At 35.8% G+C, this 13,740-nt stretch overlaps 1 protein-coding gene across 5 annotated transcripts in view; it reads left to right on the top strand.

Moving 5' to 3' along the window:
* Positions 1 to 9,823: 9,823 nt before the first annotated feature.
* LOC127844170 (uncharacterized) overlaps positions 9,824 to 13,740 on the top strand; it is a 295,187-nt gene continuing 291,270 nt past the window's right edge. For 2 of the 5 annotated variants that reach the window (XM_052374227.1, XM_052374226.1), the window contains exons 1-2: positions 9,828 to 10,044; positions 12,317 to 12,400. In XM_052374227.1, coding sequence (XP_052230187.1) covers positions 9,991 to 10,044; positions 12,317 to 12,400 — 138 coding nt within the window. In that variant the 5' untranslated portion in view covers positions 9,828 to 9,990. Of the gene's footprint in view, positions 10,045 to 12,316; positions 12,401 to 13,740 lie in introns of all 5 variants that reach the window. The other 3 variants (XM_052374225.1, XM_052374223.1, XM_052374224.1) reach the window with 3 other exon arrangements.

Below are 13,740 nucleotides of genomic sequence, written 5' to 3' on the forward strand. Positions count from 1 at the left end.
AATGAATGAACACAAATAAAGAAGAAAACAAACAACAAATTGATTGATTTGATGTAATCAACATATAGAAACTGATTTGAACCTATTTGTCTGTAAAAACTTACCTTGTTACAGATTAACTAAATCCTCTTGATAAATGTTAATGTTTTCTATTTAATTGTTCACACCAATTTTGACACTCTTTGTTTCAGCATTTTAACCCAGTGTTTAATTGCCCCTTTGTTTATCACAAACCAATTATCTCGATCGATATGATCGGTTACTGTCCAGACAATTACTAAGAAAACAGTGTGTCATAAACCCAGGGACCTATACTTGTATGACTCTGTATGGGGTCTCTGCATAAACCACATGTGTCTGGTCATTAAACACAATTTATGATACCTCCATGTCATCTCTCGACATATTAAGTCAAAAACTTAACATAGCTTTAATAAAATATTTGAACATATTTAAAAATAGACATTTGTCCGAAATGGATTAACAGCTAGGAACTATAACGTATATATATTAGCCAGTTTAAACATAATAATAAAGTGTTTAATAACTATACATTTAAAATATTGTACACATTTACTGCTACACAATGAACGTATTTAACTGGTACCTGCAAATTTAAACTCTGCTATAATGTGTAAAGATCGTGCGTTACTGCAGTGTTCGAAACATCATCATGAAAACAAGCAATAGCGTTTGTTCATTATAGGGATATAAAATACTTGCGCTAAATAAATTAAATGTGTAATTTAATGGTATCATAAAATGCTAGATTTGTATCGCTCATTATCACTACTGACGAGTTTTCAATATACGTGTTTATGCAAAGACAGTTCAATTTGCAAAATATGCAGGTGTTTTTTCAAATTGAATGCTTAAATTTATTAATATTTTCATTCAATGTTAACGAAACGAAAATTCATTCAATGTAAAAGAAAATTAAAAATACATTTCAAGATTGAAATGTATTGAGCTATTTTAGGGCTTTGTTTTATGACTAATTCAATGAACCCCTTACACTAAATTTCAATCGCGGATGAAAAATAACACTATCGCATCCACACCACTTATTATAATATTCAAATTATTATATGTTTTATTATTTTTGAAATATCATTTATTAAATTCTTATTTTAAAAAAATACGGGTATTTATAGTTTTGTTTTGTGAAATTGTAAGTATTAAGTCTTCCGACGACCTTTACTCTGATACAATGTAATTGGCCGCGATCAAGAAGTTGACGGCCAATCTATTTTTAGTAACGGAAAACCCCTCTTGTGACGTCACACAAAAACCTCCTATACACTGAAAGCACGCGCTGTAACTAAACAAAAAATGCCGATACATTTTCCACCAGCGTAATAATCCAGCAATATATGAATGAAAGTCGCGGATCTGATCGACAGAACAGCCGAAAGTTATTTTTATGGCGGAACTTCACACAAGTCCTCAAGAAAAATAATAAACATTGTATAAAGCTTAGTTAAAATCGTGTTCGAATCGAAATGATTCGTGTACTTTATTGTTTGTTGTTGAATAACCACGACCGGAAGTTTAGATGCGTGGTATCAATCACACAGATTAATAATATTGACAACGATGAAAAAAGTCAGATAAAACAGCACACGAAACACGGAGCGTATATTGACTCATCTAGAGTCCGTGCACGAAACAACAATGAAATAGCAAATGATAAAACCAATTGAGAAAACTCGTATTAACCGTTTAAAAAAATGCCTAAGCGAATTTAACTTTTATTATACCACCTTCATGAATGGCAAAATCAATTGTATGTATTTTAACGTAATTTGTCATGATTTCGGATAAAAAATTTCGGACACATTTTCCTCAGTTAAATCCAGACCGATTGATGTTGCCGGAAAATATGATCCCTGTATATATATCCCTGTGTATATATATATACCCCCCGTTGGGCGCCATAGACCAGTTCACGCGTGACGTCACGCGCACCTGCGTGTTTACATCCGGACTATATTGGTAGTCAAAAAAAGAAACAATCAATGAGGAGAAATAGAGCGTGATCGGTTATATTTAAACGATTATATTTAGGTTTTATTTTTCAACATGCCAACAAGTTGTTCTACGTTACTGAAACAAATAAGATTGAACACAATGAATAAATAGATCAATTCCAAATAAAACACATTTACAAATTAACCATAATGGTATTTGTCTGGGCAGGGACCTATACCCTGGTCCGGGAAAACTAACATGTTGACACATTAAATAAACATTTAATAAAAATTAAATGCAATAGTTTTCATTTGATTGTTTGCATCAATCTTAAAATCGTTTAAGCCTTTGTATTCCGGTGTTTAATTGCTCCTTTGTTCTGCCTTATCCGTTTATCTCGTTTTGATCAGATATTGTCCAGACCGTACTAACAACATGGTGTCATAAATCACACTAGGTGGCAGATGACAGTCTTGTCATTAAACGCAATTAAGGATGCCACCATGTCTTCATTCTGGTAGTATTAAGTAACTAGGCATTTGGTTGAATAAATTTACCGCCGACATATTTAACAGTTGCTTAAATTAGATATGTTACATATAGTACAAACTTGAAGTCTATAGATTATCGGAAATTGAACACGGTAAAGATACAAGCCCGTTTTATTTATAAAAAAAATAATAAAGAATTTATGAATTATAAAATGTAAAATGTAAATAAAAAATATTTAACGTATTTAGCGGGCATCGGTTAATTATAAATACGTCATTCCGTATGAAGATGTAATGTTACGGCAATGCACGAAATACATCATAAAAACAAGAAATTACGTTTGACATCAATGGGGGTAATTAAATAATAATGAAACAATATGTATATATTATATTATATATGTATATATATTATGTTGTGTGTGTTTGTGTGTGTGTGTGTGTGTGTGTGTTAAATGTTAGATAGTTGTCACTCATACTCGATCACTAGTAACGAGTTAACAATATACATGAATACACAGTTCAATTTGCATCATGTGAGGTTGTGTTTTTCAGTTGTATGTTTATATTCCTCAAGTCATTCTCTGAACAACACCCATCCAAATTAAAATTACATGTAAATACAGTCATGAACTTCGCTTTTAATAGGGCTTTGTAGTACGTTTATTTTCAATGAAACACTGACACATTCTATCACTAATTTTTTATTACTTTAGTTTACGCATGCAATTGATAATTATAATTTTATAATTAGATGTATCATTATTTTTTATTGAAGCTTCTCTGCAAATAATTATACGGCTAATGCATAGAGCTCTTTGTTGAATCGAATTGTCTGTCGTTCAGTCTTCAGACAATCTTAATTACTTTGATGCTAATGACGCGTTCTTTTAAAATGCAAATAAATGTGTTAATGCATTCTTTTGGCACTAAATATTATATTTTTTAAATATTAATTAGCTGTTGTTTTTTTTAGTTTCTTTTCGATTTATTGACTAAACAAGTCTCGTTATCCATATGCTTTGCGTTAGCTGTAAGCAATGCTTTTGCCTACCAGTGCATTGCGCATGCGCGAAAATCAGGAATCAAAACAATAACAATGAACTAGTCTATTGTCGACTCTCGGCAATTATATTTATGGTTCGTGTGAAGGGACTGTCATAATACACAGAACAATATATCAAAGATATATGTGATGTTTATGTTCTGGCGGTCAAGTGGCAAATGCCGACATTAATCATCTTATTAATTATACAACAATAACAGTAATAACATTTATAAAAACATGGCAATATTGTAATACAATGAATACAGTTAATACAATACATACAATAAATATAATAAATACAATAAATACAATAAATACCTTACGTGGCATTTAATTAGAACAGAAATTACAACAATACAAAGGTTAAAGTTTATAAATTGATTTATCACTAACCTGTAATAATAACGCAGAACAATATATCAAAGATATATGTGATGTTTATGTTCTGGCGGTCAAGTGGCAAATGTGCGGTTACTTGCGCTTTCCACTTGACCAACGCCGCGGACCAATCATGCGTGTAATAGGTTTAGGTGATATAGACTGGTTAGGATGTTAGTTGAACTGTAGTAACTGTTTGGAAAGAATTAAGGTTAACAGTAAAATAGATATATATTGATTTCGTATGTTGAGATTTTGTAAAGAAATAAGGATTTGTTAATTTACTCTATGACATACTTCCCCTGCCCATAAAATAAGTCTCCTGACTTATACTTAAACGCAACGCATATACCTCAATACTTCAACGCTAAAATATTATTCATTTATTTTAAATAATAATCATACATGAATAATAACATAACGTTGTGTGCATCAATACGGCTACATAATGCACGGTTAAGAAAGTATGTTTCGCGGTAATATCCTAAATATCACGAACGCTCACGAACATTTGACATTGCGGACTGCATAACAGTTTAAATGCAACATCTATCAAAATTATAATATTTGACTAACGACTACAAAAGCCATGTACTATTGCTACCACTACAGTCTTAACAATAGTAGTAACAATTACCACCTAGTAATATAATGGATACGCCTGTGCATATCGGCTAAAATGATCAGTAATGACAAGAACGATTTCAAACCCGCCTTTTGAACGCTCTAACGACAAATAATCGATGCATACGATCTCTAATGGTGCTGTCGACTCAATAGGATGAAGTTCAGCGCACTCTGGGCGGCGTTTTCTACGAGTGCAGCGACCACACTGTTTCACCTTTTCGGCAACAAACGCATCAAAAGCAGGCCAGTAGAATCGCTCCTTTATCAGGCTAGTGGTACGATCCCTACACTGGAGACATCTAAACATATCGTCCCTGAGATGTTCGGGCACAACAATCTGTGTTCGGTCAACATCATTGACCTTCGCCCTGCGATATAGTACTCCGTTTTGTACAACCAATTTGTCCCACTCTCTAGCATAATGTTTGCAACTATCCTTCGAAGAAGGTCTATTGCAACTGAGAATGTGACAGACAAGTTCTTTCAGCTGTGGATCATCCGGTTGAGCCTTGATCCAGTCCTTGTTAGAAAGACTATATGATTGAAGAAGATCTTCCGGTAAATCTTCAGTTGGATCATTCAAAGGTGACTCATTTCCTGGCGAAACGAAAGGTTTGATAAATCGGAATGTTGACCTCGGCAGATGTACATACGGCGTCCATGACCGATGGTGAAATGCGACTTAGTCCGTCCGCATCGTTGTTGTTCTTCCCCTTCCGATAACGAATGCTGAAGTCGTAATTTTCGAGAGCAGTGATCCATCGTTGCCCCGTTGCGTCAAGCTTTGCTGATGTCGTCACATAGGTGAGAGGGTTGTTATCCGTAACAACCTCAAATTTCCCGCCGTACAAGTAGTCGTGGAATTTTTTACACACGGCCCACTTGACAGCGAGTAACTCGAGCTTGTGAGCTGGATAACTGCGCTCGGCCTTAGTGAGACTTCTGCTGGCGTATGCCACTACTCGGTCCTTTCCGTCGTGCTTCTGATACAGTACAGCTCCGAGTCCTGTACCACTGGCGTCTGTGTTCAGCGTGAATGGCAAGGTGTAGTCAGCATACGCAAGGATTGGTGGATTTGACAGCTTCTGTTTTAATGCATCAAACGCGTTTTGTTGGCTGGCTTCCCATCTGAACTTTGGTTTTGGATTTTTCTTGACTGTCTTCTTAGTTGAAGTTCCCAGAAGCAAATTGTTCAGTGGTCAGACAACATTTGAAAATCCTTTGATAAACCGCCGGTAGTAGCCAGCAAAGCCTAGAAATTTTCAGACATCTTTTAAACTTTTAGGGACAGGCCAGTTTTGGACGGCTTCAACTTTTTGTGGATCAGCCTGGATTCCTTCTGCTGACACCACATGACCCAGATAAGTTGTTTTGGTCTTGAAAAATTCACACTTTTTAGGGTTAACTTTAAGATTTTATTGTGCAAGACGAGAAAACACGGAATCAAGTCGATCTAGATGGGAGTCTATGTCCGAAGAAAAAACAACGATATCGTCTAGGTAGATTAAGCACTCTTTCAGGTTCAGATCACCAATGCAACGTTCCATTAATCTCTGAAACGTTGCCGGGGCATTACAGAGTCCAAAAGGCATCCTGGAACATTGAAAGAAACCAACTCCTGGAACTTGGAACGCTGTTTTCTCCTTATCATCGTCTTCCAATTCAAGTTGCCAATATCCAGATTTTAAACCAATCTTTGAAAAATATTTCGAGCCAGCAAGCATGTGTAGAGTATCCTCAACTTTTGGAATAGCATATGCATCTTTTTTAGTTCTTGAGTTTAATTTTCTAAAGTCTATACAACATCATAGGGATCCGTTCTCCTTTCTCACAACAACTATATTCGACGACCATGGGCTGTTCGATTCTTTGATGGCGCCGATTTCTATCATTTCCTGAAGATGTTCCTTTACTTCGTTGAACAGATGAGGTGGTACCCGCCGGTATGGTTCTTTAAATGGAGTTAAATCTGTCAACTCAATTTTATGTTTTACTTCGGCTGTATGTCCTAGGTCAACTTTCGACTTTGGACAAATAGTTTCCCATTTATTGAATAGGTTATACACTTTACTTTTCTGCTCATCTGTTAAATCTGACTCGTCTATATCTACCCCAAAATCACGATGTGGTTCGTCTTTTGAATGTTATAAACGTTAACCTCTTCATTTTCAGCGTCACTGTTCTCGCAAAGCGGAACGGACCGTTATACATTCACCTCTTCAAGGTTACAAAGAACACTTTTACTTTCGATCCTGATTGTCTTGGCCGATCATTGATTTACAGGAAAGGGAATTGTTTTAGCAGCGGAGCAAACATGAACTACTGGATCGAGAAATAGCTATAAGAAGAATGAAATATGATGATATAAATAGAAGATTAGAGGCGTTGAAACAGAAAGAAAGTGTGCTTAAAGATAAAGTACAACAGAAGAATGATAATTATATGATAAGGGAAGTGACAACAAATGATCGAATTAAGTTGAGTATCAGAATTCCAACATTGCCGAGCTTTGATGGCAAGAACTTTGAAGAGTGGAAGCTTGAAGCTGTTTGTATGATGAGGACGGGACTGTATTCGGATTACGCAGTGTCACAAGCTATAAGGAACTCATTGAAAGGTGATACTCGTAGGATACTATTAACAATCAAACTATCTGAGACAGCAGAGGAGCTTATCGCTAAAATGACTGAGAATTTTGGAGAAGTAAAGTCTGGTGAAAGAATAGTACAAGATTTTTACTCGGCAAAACAAAATGAAACAGAAGCATGCTCTGCATGGAGAATAAGACTAGAAGCTCTTTTTCAACAGGCAGTTAACAAAGGGGAAATAGAAGACTGTAAGACAGATAACAATTTGAAGGAAAGATTTTGGAGAGGATTGAACTCTGAACAACTGAAATCAGCAACGAGAGTTTTATACGAATCGAGTGACAGTTTTGAAAAGTTGAAAAGAAAAACGAGACTAGAAGAGGAAGAAAATAATCCAGTAAATGCAACAGAAAAAACACTTGTTAATCAGCAACCAACGGATAATAGATTGAAAGTTCTGGATGAGATGCTAGAAAGGCTTAAAACCATTAAAGCTAAAATGAGTAATATGAAGAAGCGTAATCTGGAAGGGAAGAGAGAATATGAATCATACGAAGCGACAAAGTCGAGTGACCAGGAAAGGAGACAGAATAAACACACCAATGGAGGGCGTTATTATAGATGAGGCTACAGAAGAGGTAGATATCCAAATAGAGGACAGACTCGATATCGTAACCAAGAATATGAATCAACAGCAGAAAACAAACATAGCCATTTAAACGAGAAATCGCTTTCACGGCAGGGCACGATGGAAGCGAAGCAGAATTAAAAAGCCCTACGAGAGTAGCAAGTAACGTTAGAGAAAGGCTGATAGGCGCTTCAAACGAAGGAGTAGTAATCATTGAAAGCAAAGAGACGAAAGCTTTGATTGATACGGGATCAATGGTCACTACTTTGTCTGAAAGTTATTACAATACAATGGATCCAAAGCCAGAACTTCTACCATTGACCGATTTTAAAATCCAGTTGACGGGAGCCAATGGAACGGCAATAATATACACAGGCTATATAGAAGTAGCTGTGAAATTACCGTGTTCACCGCGCCAGTGTACAATGCTTATTTTAATAGTAAAATACACTGAATTTAATGCTAAAGTGCCAGCGATTATTTGAACAAATCTGTTGCGAGAGTACAGTCAAGAGTTTGAAATACAGAGAGAGGAGTTTCCCAAGCCATGGAAAATAGCATTTGATGCCATGCTATCACCACAGGTGGTTAGCGTGTGGCTATGATATTAATTAGTGAAAACATCATTTTGAATGATAAATAATCATATTATAACGAAAAATTAACTTTTCTGAAAAAATATATATATATAACAAGGTATGCAACTCAAAATCAGCCCAAAACGGGGTGCATCGCTTTGAACAGCCATATCTTTATCAATTTTGCAGCGATTTTCACGATTTCGGTCTTATTCAACGCAGAAATGAATTTCCTTTCTGGAAATGTATATGTCTTGCAATATTTTTACAAATGCTGGGTCAACTTTTAAGAAATAACACGATACACAACACGCATGACCCAGTTGACAGTGATCATGCTGTCTTTAAGACTGAAATCTTCACGGAGTAAAGGGCAACTTCCCTATAAAGTTCATGTAGTTCGATACCATAATTCAATAAAACGTATGAAAAAAACATTATTACCGTTCTTGTCGTTACATTCTGCATCAAGACTAACTGTCCAGCGCCGTTTGAAACCTTTGTTTACATACATTTCAACTAACTGACATTTTAAACATACGAGTGATTTCATTGGTCCAATGCGGAGGTGTGTATTTACAACTGGAGATTTCATTCATAAAGAATACATGATCACTGTCAACTGGGTCATGCGTGTTGTGTATCGTGTTATTTCTTAAAAGTTGACCCAGCATTTGCAAGACATATACATTTCCAGAAAGGAAATTCATTTCTGCGTTGAATAAGACCGACATCGTGAAAATCGCTGCAAAATTGATGAAGATATGGCTGTTCAAAGCGATGCACCCCGTTTTGGGCTGATTTTGAGTTGCATACCTTGTTATATATATATTTGATAGTGAAATTTTTTTTTTCAGAAAAGTTAATTTTTTGTTATAATATGATTATTTATCATTCAAAATGATGTTTTCACTAATTAATAGCATAGCCACACGCTAACCACCTGTGGCTATCACCAATAGAAGGTCAGGTAAAGGCTACGAAGACCGTCATTCTTCATCCATTGGAGACTAAGACCATCACTGGTTTTGTAAGGAAGTCAGATTCGATTGAAGCAGCAGTTACAGAAACCGGTGACCTTCCTACAGCTTTCAGCATTTGTCTGAGAGTAGTGAGCCTAAAGAATCCAGGAAAAACAGCAAGGGTACCTGTAAGAGTTTGTAATTTATCGGCCAAGACAATCAGGATCGAAAGTACAGGTGTTCTTTGTAACCTTGAAGAGGTGAATGTATTACGGTCCGTTCCGCTTTGCGAGAACAATGACGCTGAAAATGAAGAGGTGAACGTTTAAAACATTCAAAACGACGAACCAATCATGCGTGTAATATGTTAAGGTTAATTACATAAGGTATTTTAATATATATATATAGCTCATAGCTCTGATGACATTTTAGTTTCCTACAATTTACTCAGCAAAACATTCCCAGAATACAGATATATACGCTGATATACGTACAAAATCATTGATATTTCGATGTATATTATTATTGAACTAATACTGTGATAGAAGTTTATTTCATATAAGATTTATAATGCAAAATATTGAAGTTTAATGTGAAGCATTTACTTTCTGTTTCGAAGGTTCTTTTCACCGAAAGTACCGAGACATCAGATTCCTCGAAAGAACAACAACAACAACAAGAAATTCCGAATCGTGTTGTATTTTTAATGAAACCTCAAAATGCCGATATTGAAATTCAACAGACGCTTTAATGCAATTTATCTAGCTGCATTAGTATGTATATCTATATATGCTATCACCTTTTTAAAATACGTTAGCTTGTTTATTCTTTAGGTGTCCATTGTTTTGGATGTTAAAAAAACGGACAAATTAAACCTTAGTTTGTGTAAAAAAAACGACAAGTTAAACCTTAGTTTGTGTATAACAGGTGATTATTTAACAAAAAAGGAAAAGGAGTCTGGTCAAATTTGGAGTTTTTAAATGGATAAAATTGCAACTTTGGGAATTTGTTATGGTTAAAATGGACCAAATTGGTATATAAAAATGTGGCAAATCCATACTTATTTGGTTTCACTAGTTAGACACAATTGGTCATTCTCGGCTTGGGTACTTCTAAAAAGTACATGTACCCCAGGTACTCTTAAGTATACTGCAATGTACCCCAGGTATGGAAAACAGAGTATCCCAGCTGACATGAATGACCAATTGAGCACTTGTTAGGTGACTTAGAGACCATCATGATTGCTACATCCCATCATAATTTTCTAGTGAAAATGCTCAGTTTACAGATAAAATTTATTCTCTATGTTGTTTAACATCCAAATGATGAATAGTTTACAATACTTATGCTTCAATAATTCCAAAGAATAACTGCTGTCCCTGTATGTTTATTTTTAAGGCAGTGGCTAGTCGTACGGCCCCGTATGGCTAGACAAGAGGCTAGCCGTACGGCCCCGTACGGGTAGACAAGATGCTAGCCATACGGCTCTGTTCGTATAGCCTTTCCTTTGGAGATTGTCTAGCCGTACGGCTGTCATGACACATAAATATATGGATTAATTATTAATTCCGAAATTACTAGCCTTTAGACTGGCTCGTGTAGTCGTCGTCACGGAATTTGCAGTCTGGTTTATGTTTTGTCGTGGTTGGAAATCCGATTTGTGCATAGTATATAAAGGGTGTAATCAAAGGAGATATGAAAATGTAAATTTATATCGCCAAACAACAATTACAACAATCAATAGAAATCACAGTTATGGAGTATATAAATACGCATTGTACATGCAAATATCAAATGTATACAATAAATATATATAGTAAATAATCTTAACTAAGTCAATGAAAATTGCGACATCACAATGACAAAAGTTTATAACAAAACAAATAAAAGGAAACTAAACGTAAAAAGGATAAAACGATAAAAGAGAATGGGAAACGTAAATTGACATAAATTATAAAAAGTATTAATGAGCGAAAACATTTAAATATGATTTTATTGTTTCAGATAATAGCACTTGACAAAAGCATATACAACACAAAGTGATATACCCTATATTCACAATATGAGGCAGCATTTCACGACAAGTAATGTCGACTATGCAAACAAATAAATCATCAGAACGACAATGATTGCTTTTTGATGTGTAATTTCTAGTAATTATGCAGCGACAACAAAAACGCTGAATAGACAGTGTGAAAACACAGGCTTATCCGTGTCGTTGTTGTTCGCATGTATGACAAAGGAAGTTGCTCATATCTTAAATGATGTCACTTTAAAGAACCATGTTCATTTTAAGTCGTACTTACATATTCAAACTTTTATTATCTTAATCTTTTAAGAAAACCTATACCTCTTATCTAGATTATACATTATTTACAGAATCATACATTTGTCAGAGAAAGATCGTAATGCAAATGCATCTAGTTTTAAGATCTTTAGTAAAGTACAACTTTTTTAAATCGAGAATATGCATCATGTGAACTTAAAAGTCGTAAAAACGTATTTAAGCGTGTATCAGACAACCTATACCCTTTATCAGAACCATAACTTCGTTTTAGGAGTATCTGATATTGCTGCACAATGAAGAATTTTTTAACTTTTATGAGCCTAACCAAACTTATTACTGATTAAAAGCACTGAATGACAATTCTATACTTTATAAGCCGTACGGCTAGACAATCTCCATAGGAAAGGCTATACATGCAGAGCCGTACTGCTTAGCCTCTTGTCTACCGGTGCGGGGCCGTACGACTAGCCACTGCCTTCATGGCATTTAAAAGCACTGAATGACAATTCTATACTTAATAAGCTGTACGGCTAGACAATCTCCATAAGAAAGGCTATACGAACAGAGCTGTATTGTTAGCCTCTTGTTTACCCGTACGGGGCCATACGGCTAGCCTCTTGTCTAGCCGTACGGGGCCGTACGACTAGCCATTGCCTATTTTTAAACATACTTTCAAAGTACTAACTTCAAAATTAGTTGTTACAAATGATGTACTTGGATTAGAATGTCTCAGTATTTCTACTTCCAATATATTTCAGCTTTCAGTGTTAAAGTGGGATCTTTATTATGCTGGCCAGTGTCCCAGGGATCAATCAAGATCTGTGAGAAAAGTCTTGGAGCATGTAAGCAAGTTTTGGAATGTTCAAATCAGATTGTACTATTATCTTACCAGTAAATTTTATGCCCCCCTTCGAAGAAGAGGGGGTATATTGCTTTGCACATGTCGGTCGGTCTGTCGGTCAGTCCGTCCACCAGGTGGTTTCCGGATGATAACTCAAGAACGCTTGGGCCTAGGATCATGAAACTTTATAGGTACATTGATTATGACTCGCAGATAACCCCTTTTGATTATGAGGTCACTCGGTCAAAGGTCAAGGTCACGGTGACCCGAAATAGTAAAATGGTTTCCAGATGATAACTCAAGAACGCTTATGCCTAGGATCATGAAACTTGATAGGTAGATTGATCATGACTCGCAGATGACCCCTATTGATTTTCAGGTCAAAGGTCAAGGTCACGGTGACCCGAAATAGTAAAATGGTTTCCGGATGATAACTCAAGAACGCTTATGCCTAGGATCATGAAACTTGATAGGTAGATTGATCATGGCTTGCAGATGACCCCTATTGATTTTCAGGTCACTAGGTCAAAGGTCAAGGTCACAGTGACCCGAAATAGTAAAATGGTTTCCGGATGATAACTCAAGAACGCTTATGCCTAGGATCATGAAACTTTATAGGTACATTGATTATGACTTCAGGGTTTTTTTTTACTAAGAAAGTGACGCCGATATTCGGCGTCTTCCCCTACCAGAATTTTTCCCCTCAAAATACAATTTCCCCACCAAAAATATCATTTTTCACCAAAATATAATATTTTCTCTCAAAGAAATGTTTGTTTTTCCTTTGGGCATTCGACAATTATCCAATTTGCACCATGTACAACGATCTCGCTCTCTCTCTCCAGACGAACACAAAAAAACTGGGAATCCCAGTTATTCTAAATATAGCTCTTAAATTACGTCATGTAAACTGGGCAACTAATCGTAATAATCATGTGACTATTTTACTGGATACCAGTCTTGCAAGAGAAGGGTGTTTCGTCAATTAATTACCGGAAACCAGTCGAATTTTTATCCGGGCTATATGCAAGCCAAGATATAAACGTGAAAACAGAAAAAAATGTCTCACAATTGGCGTTCTTACACAAACAAAATAAAACATTCGGACTCGGAAGATACTGAACGCATCGAGGCATTTTTTAAGAAAGAATCATCGATAACCATTATAACCCAGCAGGATTCTGAGGTAATCAACATCGAACAGTGTAAAAGTGAAAGTAGACAATCGGCAGCTGCCGCTCCTTTCCCTTCCCCTACTGTAGCAGATCAAGATTGTCAACCCATTCATCATGAAATTGAAATCACAAAATTGACATCGTCCCCCGGCCCCAGTACAGAAAT

Source organism: Dreissena polymorpha, chromosome 9, assembly GCF_020536995.1.
Source record: "Dreissena polymorpha isolate Duluth1 chromosome 9, UMN_Dpol_1.0, whole genome shotgun sequence".
Taxonomy (NCBI): Eukaryota; Metazoa; Mollusca; class Bivalvia; order Myida; family Dreissenidae; genus Dreissena; species Dreissena polymorpha.